We start from the raw sequence: 16,417 nt of genomic DNA on the forward strand, positions 1-16,417 counted from the left end.
TTATCAAGATTTTTCCCTCCCTCCCTACCCTTGCTCCGTCCTTCTATTTCCTTTCTTTCATTCTTAGGTGTAGGCGTTTTTCTCGCCCCACCTTTGCTGAACATGGCTTTAATTTACTGCGTTTTTTTTTTATTTCGTTGATGATATAATAAATAGCCACGTTGGTGGCCGAATAACGCCAACATGTTTGTAGTTGTCTTTTTTGAGGTTTCCATCTCTCAGCAAACTTAGTGCGACTACTTGCAAAGTGCACGGCTTGCTCTAATTAGCAATATTTTATATCAAGGCCGAGGAAAAGTGTCGACATAAATATATATATATATATATATTATTCACTCAACGGAAAACTAGATCATTGCTCAAGGCGCAACTTCTGAAAATTGGATGTTAGAAATATCCTCATGTCGCTTCGCCAAACGGTGTTTGCCCCCAACCTATTTGGTGTCAGAAACCGTGAAAAGGTCTATCCTATCTCCCTGACTTGAGGGTTGTAGTCGTAAGGCGCAACAGATGAGTGCTATCTGACTTTAGGAGACGAAATTACTGAAATGACGTCAACTGTTGCCCACGTGATCACAGATTCCTTATCATTGGAAATGATGCACGAGTACTGGCCGGCGTCATTCATGGCGGCTTTCCTTATATGGAGTACCGATGACGTCTGGAAAGGAAGTAATGACGCAATGAGTTACTTTCAAAGAGTTCAACGATGTTTGCACATGACAGTACCAAAAAACTCTTTTTGTTACTGCCTGTTATAAAATTGCCTCTTAATAAAGACAGTGATTAACAGGGAAAGGCCTGTACTAACACTAAATTAATAGTCACGTTATAGCTAGAATTTTAGTTTTTAAAATTGTTTATTCTTTGATTGCACTCACGTTATCAGACAGCCATGTTGGTGCCAAAACAAGAGAAAAACGTAGCTCAAGTTTGTTCATAATAATAGAGTGAGTGAGTGAGTGTGAGTGAAGCTATTAGTCTCTCCCCTCGGGGCTTTTCAGGACTAATTTACAATGTTTTTCGGGGGACTTTAGCCAGACTGCTTATTAAACAGTTTACAATTTTATTTTAGGAAGTGAGAGATGCCCCCGTCCAGATAAGGTCAGACCACAACACCGGGGACTACTTCCCCTACTCTTATCGAATAGTGAGTGGGTTCTTTAACGTCCCATACTATTTAATTTACAACACGGGTTATGAGACGGGACCTCCGGTTTACAGTCCTTATCCGAGAAGACTTGAAAGTCTAACCATTTGTAGATGTAATTACAAAGGTAGCACATTCTCCTCAGTTATTTTAAGACCCTGAGTGTTGGTCCGGCCGGAGTCGAACTCACGACCTCCCGCATGACAGCCCGATGCTCAACCAACTGAGCCACCGGTGCGCGGTCAAATTTCCAAAAGACCTTTTCGCTATTTTTCTTTTCACCAACATGGCCGCTGTGACGTCAGATGCAATCAAAGAATCCCTTATTTAGGTCGAAAGCAGGCGTAACATAGTTAATTAACATAGTTAATTCATTAAAAAGCGAGTAAAGGGCTCACTGTTTCTAAATAACCTGTGGTGCTGCACCGGTGAGGAGTAAAACGTGAACATTTGGTTTTATCATTATCATGCGTGTTGATAAAGGTAAATGAATCGCCCGTCAGAAAGAATAGCGAGTTGACGATTCGTGCGTTAGTGCTAATCGTCATAGCACTGAATTGGCTTTGACAAAAGTGCTAACTCTCGAAACGTCAGCGCGGTAATTCTTTTCTATAGTGGTTAATTTACCTTTATTTTCTTAATTAAATAGCGGTCCGTTTCCATTTTGATTCGCGTCTGTTTCGACTTCTTTCTGATCCCTGTAATTCAGTAAAGCGTTGGCAGAGTTTCGTACGGAAAGTCAGGGTAGTAGGTGCTCATCCGGCTTTCTTTGCAATTAATACCAGCTTTAGAGCCGGCTGACGGGATTTCCGGCGACAAATCGCACTACTTCACCTTCCTGTCCGAAAGAAACAAATGCGATCACTTTTTCTAAGTTGTGATAATCGGCCACCATGTCTTAACTAACCAAAGCACCCATAGTCCATCTCTTTTGCAACCGGCCCGACGAACCGCCATGTTGAAAGCCGATAAGACCCTGGGGACGAGTTTGCGGGTTGCTCTTAAAATAAACAAGAGCTTTTCCCAGCGACAAAAGCTCATATTTTCATTATTCTTCATATTTCATCCGTCAACGTTCAATTAATTATGCGTTAAATTCTCCTTTCTAAAAGATTTTAAAATGTGCCAGATACCTCTCCTTCAAGACATCTTGATCTTCTATACCAGCGATACTTAAGGTTCTTTCCAGTCACTTGACAAAACAACTTACAGTCTTTTCCCAGCTGCACAGTGCAGGATTCAGGGTGTTTTTCTATGATTGGAACTGACGAAAAAAATACATTTTATGTTGTTAGACGTTTTTGTGAATTTTGGGCATCCAAAATTGTGGATCTATGATAGCCGCCTTTTTTAAACCGCCATTTTTTAAACATTGTTTTTACAGCATATAGGGCTTTCTTCACCTCCCTCCAGGTGACAATAGCCTACAAAGTAGGCGTAGTCGAGGGAAACGAAAGAAAAATTGGAAGCATAAAAAGGCCATCCGTTCACTTCCCCTTTATCTTCTGCTCGATTTTTGGACAGCGCTCGCGCAATTTGCTGAAGTCAGGTTGAGCTTGCACTATAAGGTTAAGCACATGTCTTAACAAGCGTTAGAAAATTTGAATGGTAAAACAGGTTGGAAGTAAGTGTTAAACACGAACAAGCATTGGCGAATATATATATATATTTTTTTCTTCGGCCGGTGCTTGTGCTCATTTTACTGGCGGGAACGGGAGGGAAGTAAGCATAAACAGGATTAGGTCACTGATCCAAAGAGACTGGGTACAGCAACCTATTGTTTTCTCCTTGCCAAAACTGACGCCCGCGGGGCCATCTTGTTATGTCCAGTTAGTTTAAGCAGTTGTCTATTATAGACACCTGAAAAATTCAGGAGGATTTGACGAGATTCGAATTCATGACCTTCGGGACACCGATGCAGTGCTTTATCAACTGAGCTACGAAGCCACTCAATTGGGCGCGTTTCAAATTGTTAGGCTCGTGTGTTCCCGTCAAAGGACTCGATGAATGAAATTTTTATAGACAAAAAAGGAACCTCCTAAGATCTTATGCGGAAGAGCTTTCAAAGTGGCTTTCACAACTTTGTCCCACTGCTTATCTATCACTTTGAACTCTTACGCTGAGGTCTCAAATAAGCGGTGGCCCAACAAGATGCATCTTGGGGCCGCCGCGATTTTGTCGTGCTTCACTTCAAGCAACAGATGCTCGATCCAGTCTTCATTTGAGATCAACGGGTGAGGCGCGTAACTCATCCAAACGAGGCAATCGTTCAAGGGGCCTGTCTCTCGAAAGTCGCGATAACTTTTCGGACCCGAAAAGTCATTTACGAAACTGCCTTTCGCTTGTTTTCATAAGCTGTTATTTTACGATGTCACGATAACAAAACGCAAAATGATACTGAAGTTTGCTGACTTTACTTTCATACTGTCTCGTACTGAAAGTAAGATACAGAGGGACGAAAAAGGCCCGAAAAGTTTCAGTGCTTTCGAGAAACGGGCTCCAGATCTCTTATGAAGTTACTGGAATTGCGCATTTTTCGTTCCCTTGAACTTGTTTTACGTGCATATGTAGTGGTAAGACTATAGCACAATTAGGAACAAGTATTATGAGTTTATATCCAGGGAAGTGTGTTGGTCATTGATATGTGTAAACTTCGGTATGAAACGGTTTTTAAGGAGGCTCGAACCAGTTTTAACGCTTCCAAGCGACGATCTTATTACAAGGATTGTCACCACAACGTTGTATCATGTATTGGCAATATTGTGGTACCAAAGGGAACACAAATTATTGCTGAACAAGATTCAGTCGTTATTGTGACGTAATATGCCACCGTGGCAACGGGCAAGCCCTGTAAAAAAACCCTTTATTTTGTCTTTTGTTACTTATATCTCAAAAACGAACTCGGTGACCCCCATTTTTTATTTCTAAAAAGTAATCAGAAGGGCATGATGAAACTTTCTGCAAAGTTTTAAAAAATTCTGTCCCGTAAATTCAGAGCCACCTTAATTTTATGATTTTTTTAAGGTAGCTCTAAATCCTCCAAAATTTTTCTAAACTTTGCCGAAAGTTTTATCGTAGGATTCGTAGCCTTCTAATCACTTTTCAGCAATAAAGAAGGGGGGTCACTGCGTTCGTTTTTGAGATATGAGCAACTAAATCCAAAATATAGGATGTTTTTGCTGGGCTTTCCCGTTGCCAAGGTAACATATTACGTCACAATAATGGTCACATCTTGTTTGGAAATGATCGGTGTTTCATATGGTACCATATGCTTTTACGTGACGCAGTGTTCTAGCGTTATTCTATCTAAACAGAGTCTTCTAAGGGTTGAAACCCTTTAGAGCGTCCTTAAGTAAAAGAGCCGCAGCCGCAAAGCCCACCATGTCCAACAATGCGCGCAATTAGATACACGCCCAATTTTGCCACCCAACACGGAGTGTCCCTTAAGTCCAAGGAATTTGCTGCCTATTTCTAACAATAAGGTAAGTTTAACGGTTATTTTTTTTGTGAGTGTAAATGCAGTTGTTTCTCTCTACCTTGGAACGTTAATTGTTATTTGAGAATCTTTCGACCTGTGAGCAACTTGCAGTTTACGTCCAAGATTACGGAAAAGTCTGTCGCTATCCAAATGCAAGATCATATGGCAGCCAACAGCATATTTCCTGGTTTCCAAAACGCGTATCGTCCCAATCACAGCACTGAAAGTGCTTTATTGAAAGTCAAAAACGATCTATTGCTGAATATGGACAAAGGTCTCGTAACCTTACTTGTGATGTTAGATCTCAGTGCTCCGTTTGATACCGTAGACCACGGCATACTTCTGCACAGGCTGCAGTCCAAGCTTGACCTGCGGGGTAAGGCTTTATTATGATTTAAATCCTATTTGGCGGGGAAGGACGCAGCAGATCTCTATCAACGGATGGCATGCTTTCCGAGAAATTCAACCTGAGCTGCAGGACTCCCGCAGGGCTCGTGTCCAGGCCCCCTCTTACTCATCATCTACGCGAGTTCGTTGTTTGATATTCTGAAATCCCATCTGCCATCCGTTCACACCTACGCGGATGATATAATCCTGCTTATAATACCAGTGAAACTGAGGCCGTGACTGCAATTGAAAATTGTATCCATAATGTTCGCGCATGGATGAGGGATGATACGCTGTCCCTAAATGACGACAAAACTGAGTTTTTGATCATTGGTACAGAACGACAGTTGTCGAAGGTGTCCGTTGACAAGATTAAGGTTGGTCAAGCCGAGGTAACTCCCGTCTCTTCAGTGCGCGACTTGGGGTGCCTGATTTGATTCTCATCTGGACATTCCACTCATCTAACTAAGGCTTGTAGTAATGCTTTTTATTATCTGTACAATATCCGGCATATTAGAAAGTATTTGTCGCGTGAATCCACTGAAAGGCTTGTTCACGCGTTCGTTACAAGTAGGTTGGACTATTGTAATAGCTTATTATGGTGTTTCCGAGTATTAAATTAGGAAACTTCAAAGAGTTATGAATGTAAGTGTACGATTACTTTACTGCGTGCCTATTAGTAAGTATTGTCACATTACCCCGGTTTTAAATTTTAATTTGTAATTTGTAAGAATTTATCTTATTGTAATGCGCTTTTGATTATTCTTACAGAAAAAGCGCAATATGAGTAATAAATAATAATAATAATAATAATAATAATATTATTATTATTATTATTATTATTATGATTATTATTATTATTATTATTATTATTATTATTATTCCCTGACGCGAGAAGAGCATGAGGGGAAACTGTCACGCCTAACAAAATAGTCGTGCATCTCCTGAATTAATATACCTGCATTTCTGGATTTTTGCACCCTTTTCAGCGACTGTGTTTTGTGCTTTGTCAACTGGGATGATCTTTCACATGGTAAACGACGGATATAATGATTGGTATGCAGTCCCTCAAGAGTCATTAATTTCCTCATTAGGAGGCCGATTGTTACGTTCGGAAAAGGTTGTTGCTATTCGCTCCAAAATAATGTAAACACCTTGTTTATTTGTTCCCAGAATAGTAATTTTTCATTGCACCCAACAGGTGAGACTGTTAAAATGGCAGGTTCCAGTAATGCTAATTATAACGGCGGGTTGAATCTACCAGGATACCTTCACACAAACACATGGCCTTTAAACAGCTCTAAAAAATAATACATTAAAATATGCTAAATTAAAAGAAGTTGGTCGGTAGCTTTCAAAAACAAGAAGTACGCGACTATAAAGTAAGAAAATCCCTATGATTTGAGCAATGTGCAAATTTCCACATCAATTTAAAGAGCAGAATACCCTGACTGTAATCATCCGATTATTAAATCAAACTAAAAAGAAACTTATGGAGTGTTTCAGCGACAGTCACGTCAGGTTTTCTGTCTAACGCCACTTAAGATGATCGTATTTGGCATGTACCACACGCAATAGAGTCACCTAAGTTTCCAGTCCCTTGTCTGTAAAGAAGCATCGACCAAAGCTATGCAGATAGTCAAAAAAACGTGGATCCGCTCAGTGTATTGTCCGGTTCCCTTCTACAAGGGGTTCATTTTTCTAACATCGATATACCCTTTTCGTTGCGAACCATGAAACTGACCTACCTTCACTGAGTATGGAAGGCATTTTGGGTGAGCAAGCTTGTCTTTGGTCTTACGAAGAAATCACGCGGCTGCCCTGCCGGTCACCGGGAATCCACGCTTGAATGAATGAAATCCCATCACGCTCTTACTAGTGAGCAGAGAGCTTCTGGTGTTAAATTGTTGCATGTGCATTCAACGGGTTGTTTTTTATGACACTGGAAAAGTGATAACAAGTTATTCATGATTTTCTCTTCCCATATACGGACAGCGTAGAACAACAAAGATACCAATAAGGTTAGCGAGGGAAGGGTACAAGGGTGGGTATCTAGTCTTTTTCCAGTCCATTTCTATTTCTCAAAGAAAAAAAATGACACTCTAGCTTGTCCCCAGTACCCCAGCAACTTTCGTGAATTTCTAAAGCCCCATTTACACGAGCAATTTTTCCTTGACAAGTCCACTTGTCAAGGAAAACTTGCCGACTGTACACACTAGCAAGTTTTCCTTGACAAGTTTTCCTTGACAAGTTTTCCTTGGTAGTGTAAATGAAAAATATGACAAGTTTTCCTTGTCACATTTTCCTTGTTGTCCATCTACACGAGCAAATTTCAGACTTGACAATTTTTCCTTGTCAAGGAAAAGCTAGCACGCCAGATTTTTCTTGACAAGGAAAATTTGTCCACTATTCCCCATCTACACGAGCAATTTTTCCTTGTCAAGGAAAACTTGTCAAGGAAAAATTGCTCGTGTAAATGGGGCTTAAAGGCCTGGCCAAACCCTCGCAAAATTTCAACGCAACATCATGTAATTTGTGATAATCCTGATTAGCTCAAATTGATATTTTGCCGTCACGTAGCAGAGGCCTGGTTGTGAGCGGCAGGCGCTTGGAGTGCCACGTGATCGTGGTTTGTATTTGGCGATCGTTTAGCGAGTGAGGCATTCTACGGTTAGCCTTCGCCGCGTGCACAAGTCCTGTTTGTTTTTTTTTTCGTTCTATCGAGCTGGATTAGTGTTTAATGCCTTCGTTAGGCGGTATGTGATAGCGTTCATTTACATTGTAAATAGTGTATTTCAATTAGAATTCCCTAGAACCCCGAGGGTCGCACCACTGCTTTGGTCGGGGTTACACGTTACCGCTTTTTTCCACCTGCTGGTTTTTTTAGGGGTTAGAACAGCCAATAGTGGTATTTTTGGGATGCTTTTCGATAATTTAACGTTTGTAAAATACACGGACGTTTTACATACGCGATACGGAACTTTAACCGCTTGCAATCACCCCAAAACGGTAATTTAATTTTTTTACACCCCCAAAAGGCTACTTGAAGTTCTCTTATTAGCTTGTGGAAAGAGAAGAAGTACCGCTATCGGGTTGTGTAACTTAAACATTAACTTACCATTTATCGCTTGAGTGAAGGCGTTTAATCTTGTCCTCTCAGTGGTGGTCCTTCAAAGCTTTTGTTCACTCCAATAGCTGTGGTTTTGCGTCTTTATACACCTTACTAGGAATAACACGTCTTAACGTATTCAAACCAGTAGTGATCCTTTCTCTTCCTTTCATCAAAATACAAAATGCGCAGACGTGACTGGTAAAACTGCTCCAGTCACATCGTATACATAACAGACTGCTCAGTTACCACATCTTTGTACGATTACTCGATGCAATTAATTAGGGAGCTTTTGCAGCCACGACGGGAACGGCAACGAGAACGTCATCTCAAAACATAAATTCTCATTTGTGGCGTTCTCGTTGCCGTCGCCGTTGCTAAAGCTCCCTTAATGCTTTGAGACCCGACGCGACACTGCACTGAGAAATGAGGTGTACTAACCTAGACACTTTACCACTACTAGAATTCTATGTGAACATTTCCCTCGAGTGAGTGTAAAGTGAGATTATTGTAGCCATTTTAGCGAAAGTATAACACCGAGGAACACAGTTTAATTCAATTGTTTACTTCTAGTGTGCCGTACACCTTTTTACAGCTGTGTTTCACGCTTTTAAAATAATTTTACATTGTATCAATCAAATAGAAACGCTACTGCTGTACCAACAACTATACAAATAAGTTATTCATGAGTTTAAGAATTCCTGAGTACGTAACTGAACATTTTTGTACTTAAGATTTACAAATAAAAGAATCAAAACAAGTGTCTCGTGATCTCACCTGTAACCTTTGCTTGATTCATTTACTTGATAAAGGGCTTTTATACCATATTGGTGTATCAATGGCAATTCAGGCAGTTGTATTCAAAAATGTTTCTCTGTACCTACAATTGTAGCTTACAGGAGTGAGATGGAATTTGGTAAGATCAATGACAACAACTAATTACAGTAACAACAAACTATTTCAAATCGCTTGGTTAATTTTTCGACGTTTGTGCAGGAATTGATCACATAAAGTTATTGATTCGGAAAAAGTTTCGCAGGTTACATAATTCACAGTAAAGATAATTAAGTGAACTGTTAATACCAATGCCGTTATCTAAGCTCCTCTACTGAATGTGGACTCAATATCCTCACAATACCGTGGTTTGTGGTTCTTCAGATATCGTTTTCAAAAGTAGTTCGTGGCAATGAAGACCCCTGGGCTAAAAATACAATCGATGCCCTAAAAAGCCTGCGGGAAATAGCTAATTTATGGGACCTTTGCACCAATACGCCAGGCGCTCAGCGACTGTTGGATTGTTACTTAAATGAACTCACTGATCGCCTCCCGCAGTTCGTACAATTTCTGACCGAGAGCCAACTGAAGGAAAAAGCATACAACTTTGAGATGTTAGATCTCAACAGAGAGCTTGAGAGGTTTATAAGAGACACAACGGCCACAGTCGAGACGTTGTTTCCAAGTCCAAGACTGAAACAAACATTTACCATGACTTGGAGGCCTCTGGTATGGGCACTGCAACGAAACGTTGGCCGTGCCCAATCTTCAGACCCATCTGCCCAAAACGGGTACGTCTTACCCCTTCAAGACGCATGCTTTACTCTTCTAGAGAGAAAATTCCCAGCACTCTCAGTGAAAGATATTTGCCCAACTCTTTCAAAATGCTCCTCATTCCCTTTATCAGGTGACACCACTGCAAATGCCTGCGGCAAAGATGACAAATGCGATGTCAATAAAGCCATTCCACTCATGGTTGGGATGCTTTTCTATAAAGTGAGCTTTACATTCATTGATAAATTTTGTGATGAAAGATGCTCAGGAGAAAATGGTTGCAATATAGCAGAAGAGTTTTCAAGCATTGCCAAACAAGTACAGTTGATGAAGGCATTCACAACAATGCTTCCTGAAAACCCCCTGGATCAATTTTTCAGAGACGCACTGACAGAAAGGGCTTATTCTGAAATAGGAAAAGCCATGAAGATTATCAGCCAAAACGAGAACAACTTCGACCTTCATCTTTCCCGTTTAGCTTGTGAAGAAATTGAGGCTGAGCCTGGTTGTCAATTGAAGAGATTTTACCCACATTTTTTGCTGTTGAAGAAAATGAAAAATGAAAGGACTGACCCATTACATCCGGTAGACACCAGGGATCTTTCGCTTTATGAGAATGTGGACGACGCTAAAATCCTCGAGTTGAAACAAGGAGCCATTAGGCACAAGCAGCTTTTAAATGCTATAGACAAACTCAATGAAAACCTCGAGGCAAAAGTTAACGGAATTTCGTCTTATTTCGAAGGAGTCGCAAGTTTTGATGAAGGCGTAGCAAACGCCGACGTGGAGTTTATAAGAGGCAAACTAAAAACATTTAACACCAACTACGAGACACTTCAAGGAAAAGTGAAACGAGATACCACAAAGGCAATGGTTGCCATGACTGCAATTTTAACCACTCAGTTGGCAGAGGAAACAGCAGAACTTGTTTCAAAAATAGCGGAAGAATCCAATCCCGTAGCAGCAATATTTACTGGCATAGATGCCTCAGAGATACTTGATCAAGCGGGGAAAGTTGCTGACTCAGCAGCTCAGTTGGTACACGGGGTCTCTCTCTTCGCTAATTTAGGAAACCTCGCAACCGACACAATTGACCTTGCAAATGATTTAATTGACAACCAGAACCAAATTAAAACTTTGAAAACACTGGTCGACAAAATAAAAAATAACAAAGCCGATGAAATTGGTGAAGACGCGGAGGTGTTCATCGAAGAGTATTCTGCGTATACACCAAAGGTGGACAGAAGTCGAATGGCTAGGAACATCGCGCTATGGGGAGCATTTCAAGAATCTACCTGTGATCTTCTAAATGGGGTGGAAACGATTCGTTCGTCCGTCTTAAAGGGTGTGGCAAATGGCTTCCTATTATGTGAGAACTTGCAAGGTACAATCGCCGAGTTCGACGCCTTGCGAGAAAACATTTTTGAATTTCAGTTCGAGTTAGTGGACAGCCTGGCCAGGGTTGTACGCGGGAACTTGGCAAAAAAGCTCGCTAACTCCATTGACCAACAGGAAAATGACATGATCAAAGCGGACCAACTGCTTGACGGATTTCTAATGGCGCAGGTTGTCCTGCAATCTCAAGCATGGCTTTATTGCGATAAAGTGGAGTATCAAAATCACGGGGAAAAGGTTCGACCGTGTTCACCAAAAATAGGACTTTTCTCGGAAAGCGACCTCGATGAGCTGATAGCGTACAAAGACACTCAGTCACATACCACAATCGAACGCACAGTTCACATTCCGTCCAGACCCCAGTACAATGGAGATGTGGGTTTTATCAATGTGCGCGCCCTGGTGCAAGGTAAAACCACGTCTTTCAGACTTCCTCGTAACGAAACATGGCTGCAAGAATTTCAGTGGGGCTTGATTGGAGAATCACATCCCTTTTACGTCGAGAATTTCCAGCTGTTTTTACTGAAGAAAGAATACAAGTCAGATGATGACGCGAAGGTAAAGACCTCCACTCGTGTTGAAGTAACTGCTGATTCAGAGGCTGGAAGCTACGTTTCTACAAAACAGGATAACTCTGTGCTGTACAAGTTACCGACGCAAAACTCGTATGTTACAGCTTACGAAGACGGATTTAGAAGCTCAACCTGCTCAAACGAAGTCTCAAATCCATACAGCTTGTGCAATAACCTTCCCAATATATGCCTTACGTCAAGGAACGTAGCAGGCACCGGCCTTCTCCCCACCATATTTTCCAGATGGAGAGTTACCTAATAGTATGCAGTCAGGACATCAGAGTGTTGATTGGCCGGCTCCCAACCCCGCAACTGACTTGAAATTCATCGCCAAGGTGAAACTGCGCATGCACTCCCGTAAGTCAACGAAGAAATGGCAAGTCGAAAAGATAGCTGACCAATCAGATTTATGTTGCGAAGGGAACACTTACCGCAAGTCACTGGTTAGAAATACCTGCATCGAATGTCCCAATGGATCGAGCTCAAGGCTGGGAGGTTACTACTGTGAAGTCGATTCTATTCCTAGCGGCGGCGGAAAAAAGCATCACGTTTTTCACCGCAAGAAATCCAGCAAGGTCTGAGTGGGGCACTTTCTTGGTCAGAAAAATACTTCATGGCCGTCTTTCACTTAGAAACAAAGCAGGTGGCTACCTCAACTAAAAAAATCATTTTCGGCTCTCGGAGTACCAAGGGGAACTGTTATTAATCAACCATAATCAATCATATTCACACTTCATCTATGTTTAATCGATCCACTGAGCGAACAGTCACTGAACAAAAGTGGATAAATGAATGACGGAATCAATCAACCAACCATTCAATTGTTGGAAAAGAGACCAGTCGTCTGTATGGGATGAGTAAATCAACTTTTAATCTCCACAAACCGTCGCTTTTCATACGTAGGTAAATACAACTTGTCCAGCAATCAAAAGAACTCTGATTCTTTTATCTAAAGTACATACATACTTCTACCCTGACGCGATTAACATTTGCAATTTCTTTTCCAACTGAGAAATCGATTGACACCGACTCCTTTGCATGACCTGTTTTCGTGAGTGACTAGGCCTAATCCGTCGTATGATTGGCAAGTAACTCTTTGAAAACCCCATGACACAAATGTATCGAAGTCCTAAACTATTTATCATATACTCCTGGCGTTCTGAAAAGCCCAGAGAAGAATTTGATTTACGGTCTCGCAAAGAAATTGGATTTGAATAAAGAAGCAACTGAAAGAACACTTATTAGCTCTAAGTTTAAATGATCATGGCAGTTAATAAGCAGTTGCAATCGTCGGGTGAAGAAGAATAATAGAATAAGAAGAACACAAATTTTGTAGGGCGGAACAACGCAATAACGACTTCCTTTGGAATAATCGATTTGTTGACCGAAATAAGTCCGGAAAAATTAGTTCCTTTTTAACTGGAATGACGGGAATAACAAAATTTTTCGAGCAGGAATAATGGAATAATGAAAACCCGATCGATTACTCCTCTTCACACCCCGAGTTGCAAAGAAGCCAGGAAAAATCCAGGCTTGCAACGGGACTCACTTAGTGACCATGACAGTGCGACTCTACCATCTACTATCTAATTGCTTCCATTTCTGGACACATCGGGGACCTCAGTGGTACTTGCAAGTTCGAATTACTAGTATATGCCAAAACGTAAGCAGTCAGCACGGTGCACCGGTGGTTCAGGTAGCTAAGCACCGGGATGCCATGCCGGATGTCCAGCTGGACCAACACTCAGGGTCTTATTATAACTGAGTAGAAAGTGCTGCCTTTGTAATGACATCCGCAAATGGCCAGTCTTTCAAGTCTTCTCGGATAAGGACAAATATCTCATAATATCGTCCATGGTCATAAATTCCCTGTGGGACGTTAAAGAACCCACACACTATTCGAGAAGAGTAGGGGATGAAGTTCCCGGTTTTGTAGCTGTCCTTCGTGAGTGTATGAGTGGGTGGGTATAGCAGGTCCAGATCAGCTGAACGGCTGCCAAAACTTCAACCTGCTGAACCAAATAAATAACAAACAAACAGTGATATAATTCTATACAGGCTCAATAACGCAAGCATTCTGATTGGTTCTCACCTTTGTTGTATTAGAGGACATACGTATAGCTGACGCTACCATGCATCTGTACAGTAACAGATCACAGAGGACATCAAAATGTGGTAAGAACATCAGTCACTTTTTGTTCTTACCACATTTTGAAGTCATCTGTGATATATTACTGAACAGACGCACGGCAACATGGAATCTAGAGCGAGTTTCAATCGAGTGTCGTAAAACCAAAACCAAAGTAATTACTTTGGCCAGTCAAAAAGGACAGAGACAATCCAGTAAAACAATCAAAACTCGAAGTAATTACACGTAGCCAACACAAAGCGCTGGAAAATGTGCACGCGCGAGCCACGATTGGTTTTGGTTTGATTCTGCGATTGGTTGAAAAAGTGGCGCGAGAAATTTCAATCAATCACTGAGTGAAGTAATGGAAAACCAAAGCAATTCGCAAATAATAATAAATATTTTACAAGAGAGGATGAGGTAAGAGAACGGATCCCCATACATGGACCTCTTCCAATGATCAGCTACGTAGCTAATTTTGGAGAGGCACCTGATTGGCCAGTTGTAATGACGTAATGGAATTTTAAATATGCACGGTATTGGGAACGAGAACTTTAAAATAGCTTTAAGAAGCTAAAAATAGGTTTTAAAAAACTATGATGGGGCATGGGGATCCGTTCTCTTACCTCATCCTCTCCGAGTTGTATTCCCAGGGAAGGGTTTTTTTATCCACCATCCACTCCATTTCCAGTGAAAGGCTTTTAGTGTCACCCGGAGAAACTTCAGTCCATTTTATAGGGATTAAATTGTGTACTTTTCCATTAACTTTAAAGTTGCACAAAGTTGTTCGCTTTGATTTAGCATGTATCATGATGGCTCATTTTTGCTCTATGAACAAAGGAATAATAAATAAATAAATAAATAAGCCGTGAAATAAACCTGTGTTTGGCAAATCCCGCCGCGTTTTCAAAGGAACACATGCGTTATTTTTAAAGAAAATTCATCCAGGCACTCTGACTGGACCTTTTATATAAGATTTTTTCCACCTGAATTGCTGAACTTCGAGATAAGGCCATCCTCTTTTTGATCTTTGTTTAGCGTCGTCCGACCGACCCTAATTTTTGGCATTTTCAAAAAGAAAAAAAAGTAACGACGTAGGTAAACAATTTTTCAATTTAAATAATTCTTTTAACCTGAAAAATCATACATGGTAACAGCATTGATAAAACCACGTCTTAATTCTACAATAACATCAACCAACTTTTCCGCCATACGACCATACCGATTTTGGTTTCACGTCTTGTTGTTTCGAGGCTCCACGGCAATGATGCTGGGGTACCAGCTGAGTCAAGTCCCAACAGACAGCTCTATCTACAACCATTTGGCCACGGCTAAGTCTATCTTCGTAAGGAAAGAAAGATGTAATGCGACGAGTGCTTTGAAAAATCACTGTGTTCTTTATTAGTTTTTTTTGTCACCTCTATTGTTACTTAATAGTTAATAGTTAATAAGTTATGGATTTGGTCACTCTTTGAGAAAATCTGCGCTTCTTGATTGGTTAGTCTATGGAGGCAGTGTGGCCCAGTGGTTAGGGCGCTTGCGTTGAGATCCGGAGATCCCGGGTTCAAGACCCGCTCTGACTACTCGCTGAATTTGTTCCTGGTAGTCCCTGGTTCAACTTCCCAGCTGCACTTGTAAATAGCCAACTGGTTTGCTTCCGGCCAGTTGGGATTCTTAACAGTTGTTGTTGTTGTGTTGCGTTGTTTCGTTGATTGTTTCATTGGCCCTGAAAAGCCCCTATGGGGAGCGGTCAATTAAGTATGTTTTTTTTTTTTGTTAATTTGATTTGATCACTCGGCCGTGAGCGGTCTTGGAAGTTGCATGCCTTGTCTATTTATGGAGTATTTGAACGGTAGATATAGGCATATTTTTATCCCCTAAAAATTTTTCATCTGTTCGGATTTCCTACCTGAAAAACTGGTGATCCGCAAATTATAGGGATCAAAACTTACCTTTTCGAAAATTTCAGCCAGAAAAAAGGCTCCCGAAAATTCTAGGTGACCTTTTTGGGGTAAAAATCCTTTAAAGATGGGCAATTATACCATTTTTCAGATGTTCGAAAATCCTAGGAGAGGCAGGCAAGCAAGACATTTTACAACAAATGTTCCAAAAATTCTAGATCTCTGATCGTCTTCCGAACAGATATTTTGCGAAAATTGACGTTGGGTGCCCCTGTTATATTCCATCAAGAGAAAATGAGGGGACAGAGAGGGAGGCTCAAGGCGTTGGCCGGGATATGTCATGTCCACGAAAGTTATTTTTAGACGAGCGGAAGTCTTTGTTCTAGCGGACGTCTGTCGTCCGAGACGTCCGCATGCAGTCTTGCTTCGCTATCAGGTTCTTAGTGAAAAGAGAAAATGATGGCGCACGTGGAAGGCTGATGAATATATATTTTCTTTCAAACATCGGACCGAGGTTGGCCTGCATGCGAACGTCTCGGAAGACTTCCGCTCGTCTAAAAATAACTTTCGTGGACATGACATATCCCAAGGGCTGGACCGAAAGCCTCCTTCTCTGTCCCCTCATTTTCTGTGGATTCCATGTATTCCTATTCCGGAATACGGTCAATCGAACCCACCCTTAGTGTACTTGGACACGGAATATTGAAACACGTTCTTTCTCAGTCCTCGCTCCATGTTCGTGGGAACGC

General features: G+C 41.2%; 1 protein-coding gene across 2 annotated transcripts; it reads right to left on the reverse strand.

The window, feature by feature from the left end:
* Positions 1-46: 46 nt before the first annotated feature.
* On the reverse strand, positions 47-8,996 carry LOC138005211 (cell adhesion molecule Dscam1-like). Of its 2 annotated transcripts, XM_068851473.1 has the most exons (5): positions 8,902-8,996; positions 8,134-8,290; positions 6,764-6,957; positions 2,284-2,414; positions 47-661 (listed from the first exon to the last, which is right to left on the reverse strand). In XM_068851473.1, the coding sequence occupies exons 3-5, from the start codon at positions 6,783-6,785 to the stop codon at positions 518-520; spliced, it is 297 nt and encodes a 98-aa protein (XP_068707574.1). In that variant the 5' UTR covers positions 6,786-6,957; positions 8,134-8,290; positions 8,902-8,996; the 3' UTR covers positions 47-517. The 2 variants fall into 2 exon arrangements, with proteins under 2 accessions (XP_068707574.1, XP_068707575.1); XM_068851474.1 differs by lacking the exon at positions 8,902-8,996 and having other exon boundaries at positions 8,134-8,824.
* Positions 8,997-16,417: the final 7,421 nt, after the last annotated feature.

The sequence above is a fragment of the Montipora foliosa genome, chromosome 6, assembly GCF_036669935.1.
Source record: "Montipora foliosa isolate CH-2021 chromosome 6, ASM3666993v2, whole genome shotgun sequence".
Classification (NCBI taxonomy): Eukaryota; Metazoa; Cnidaria; class Anthozoa; order Scleractinia; family Acroporidae; genus Montipora; species Montipora foliosa.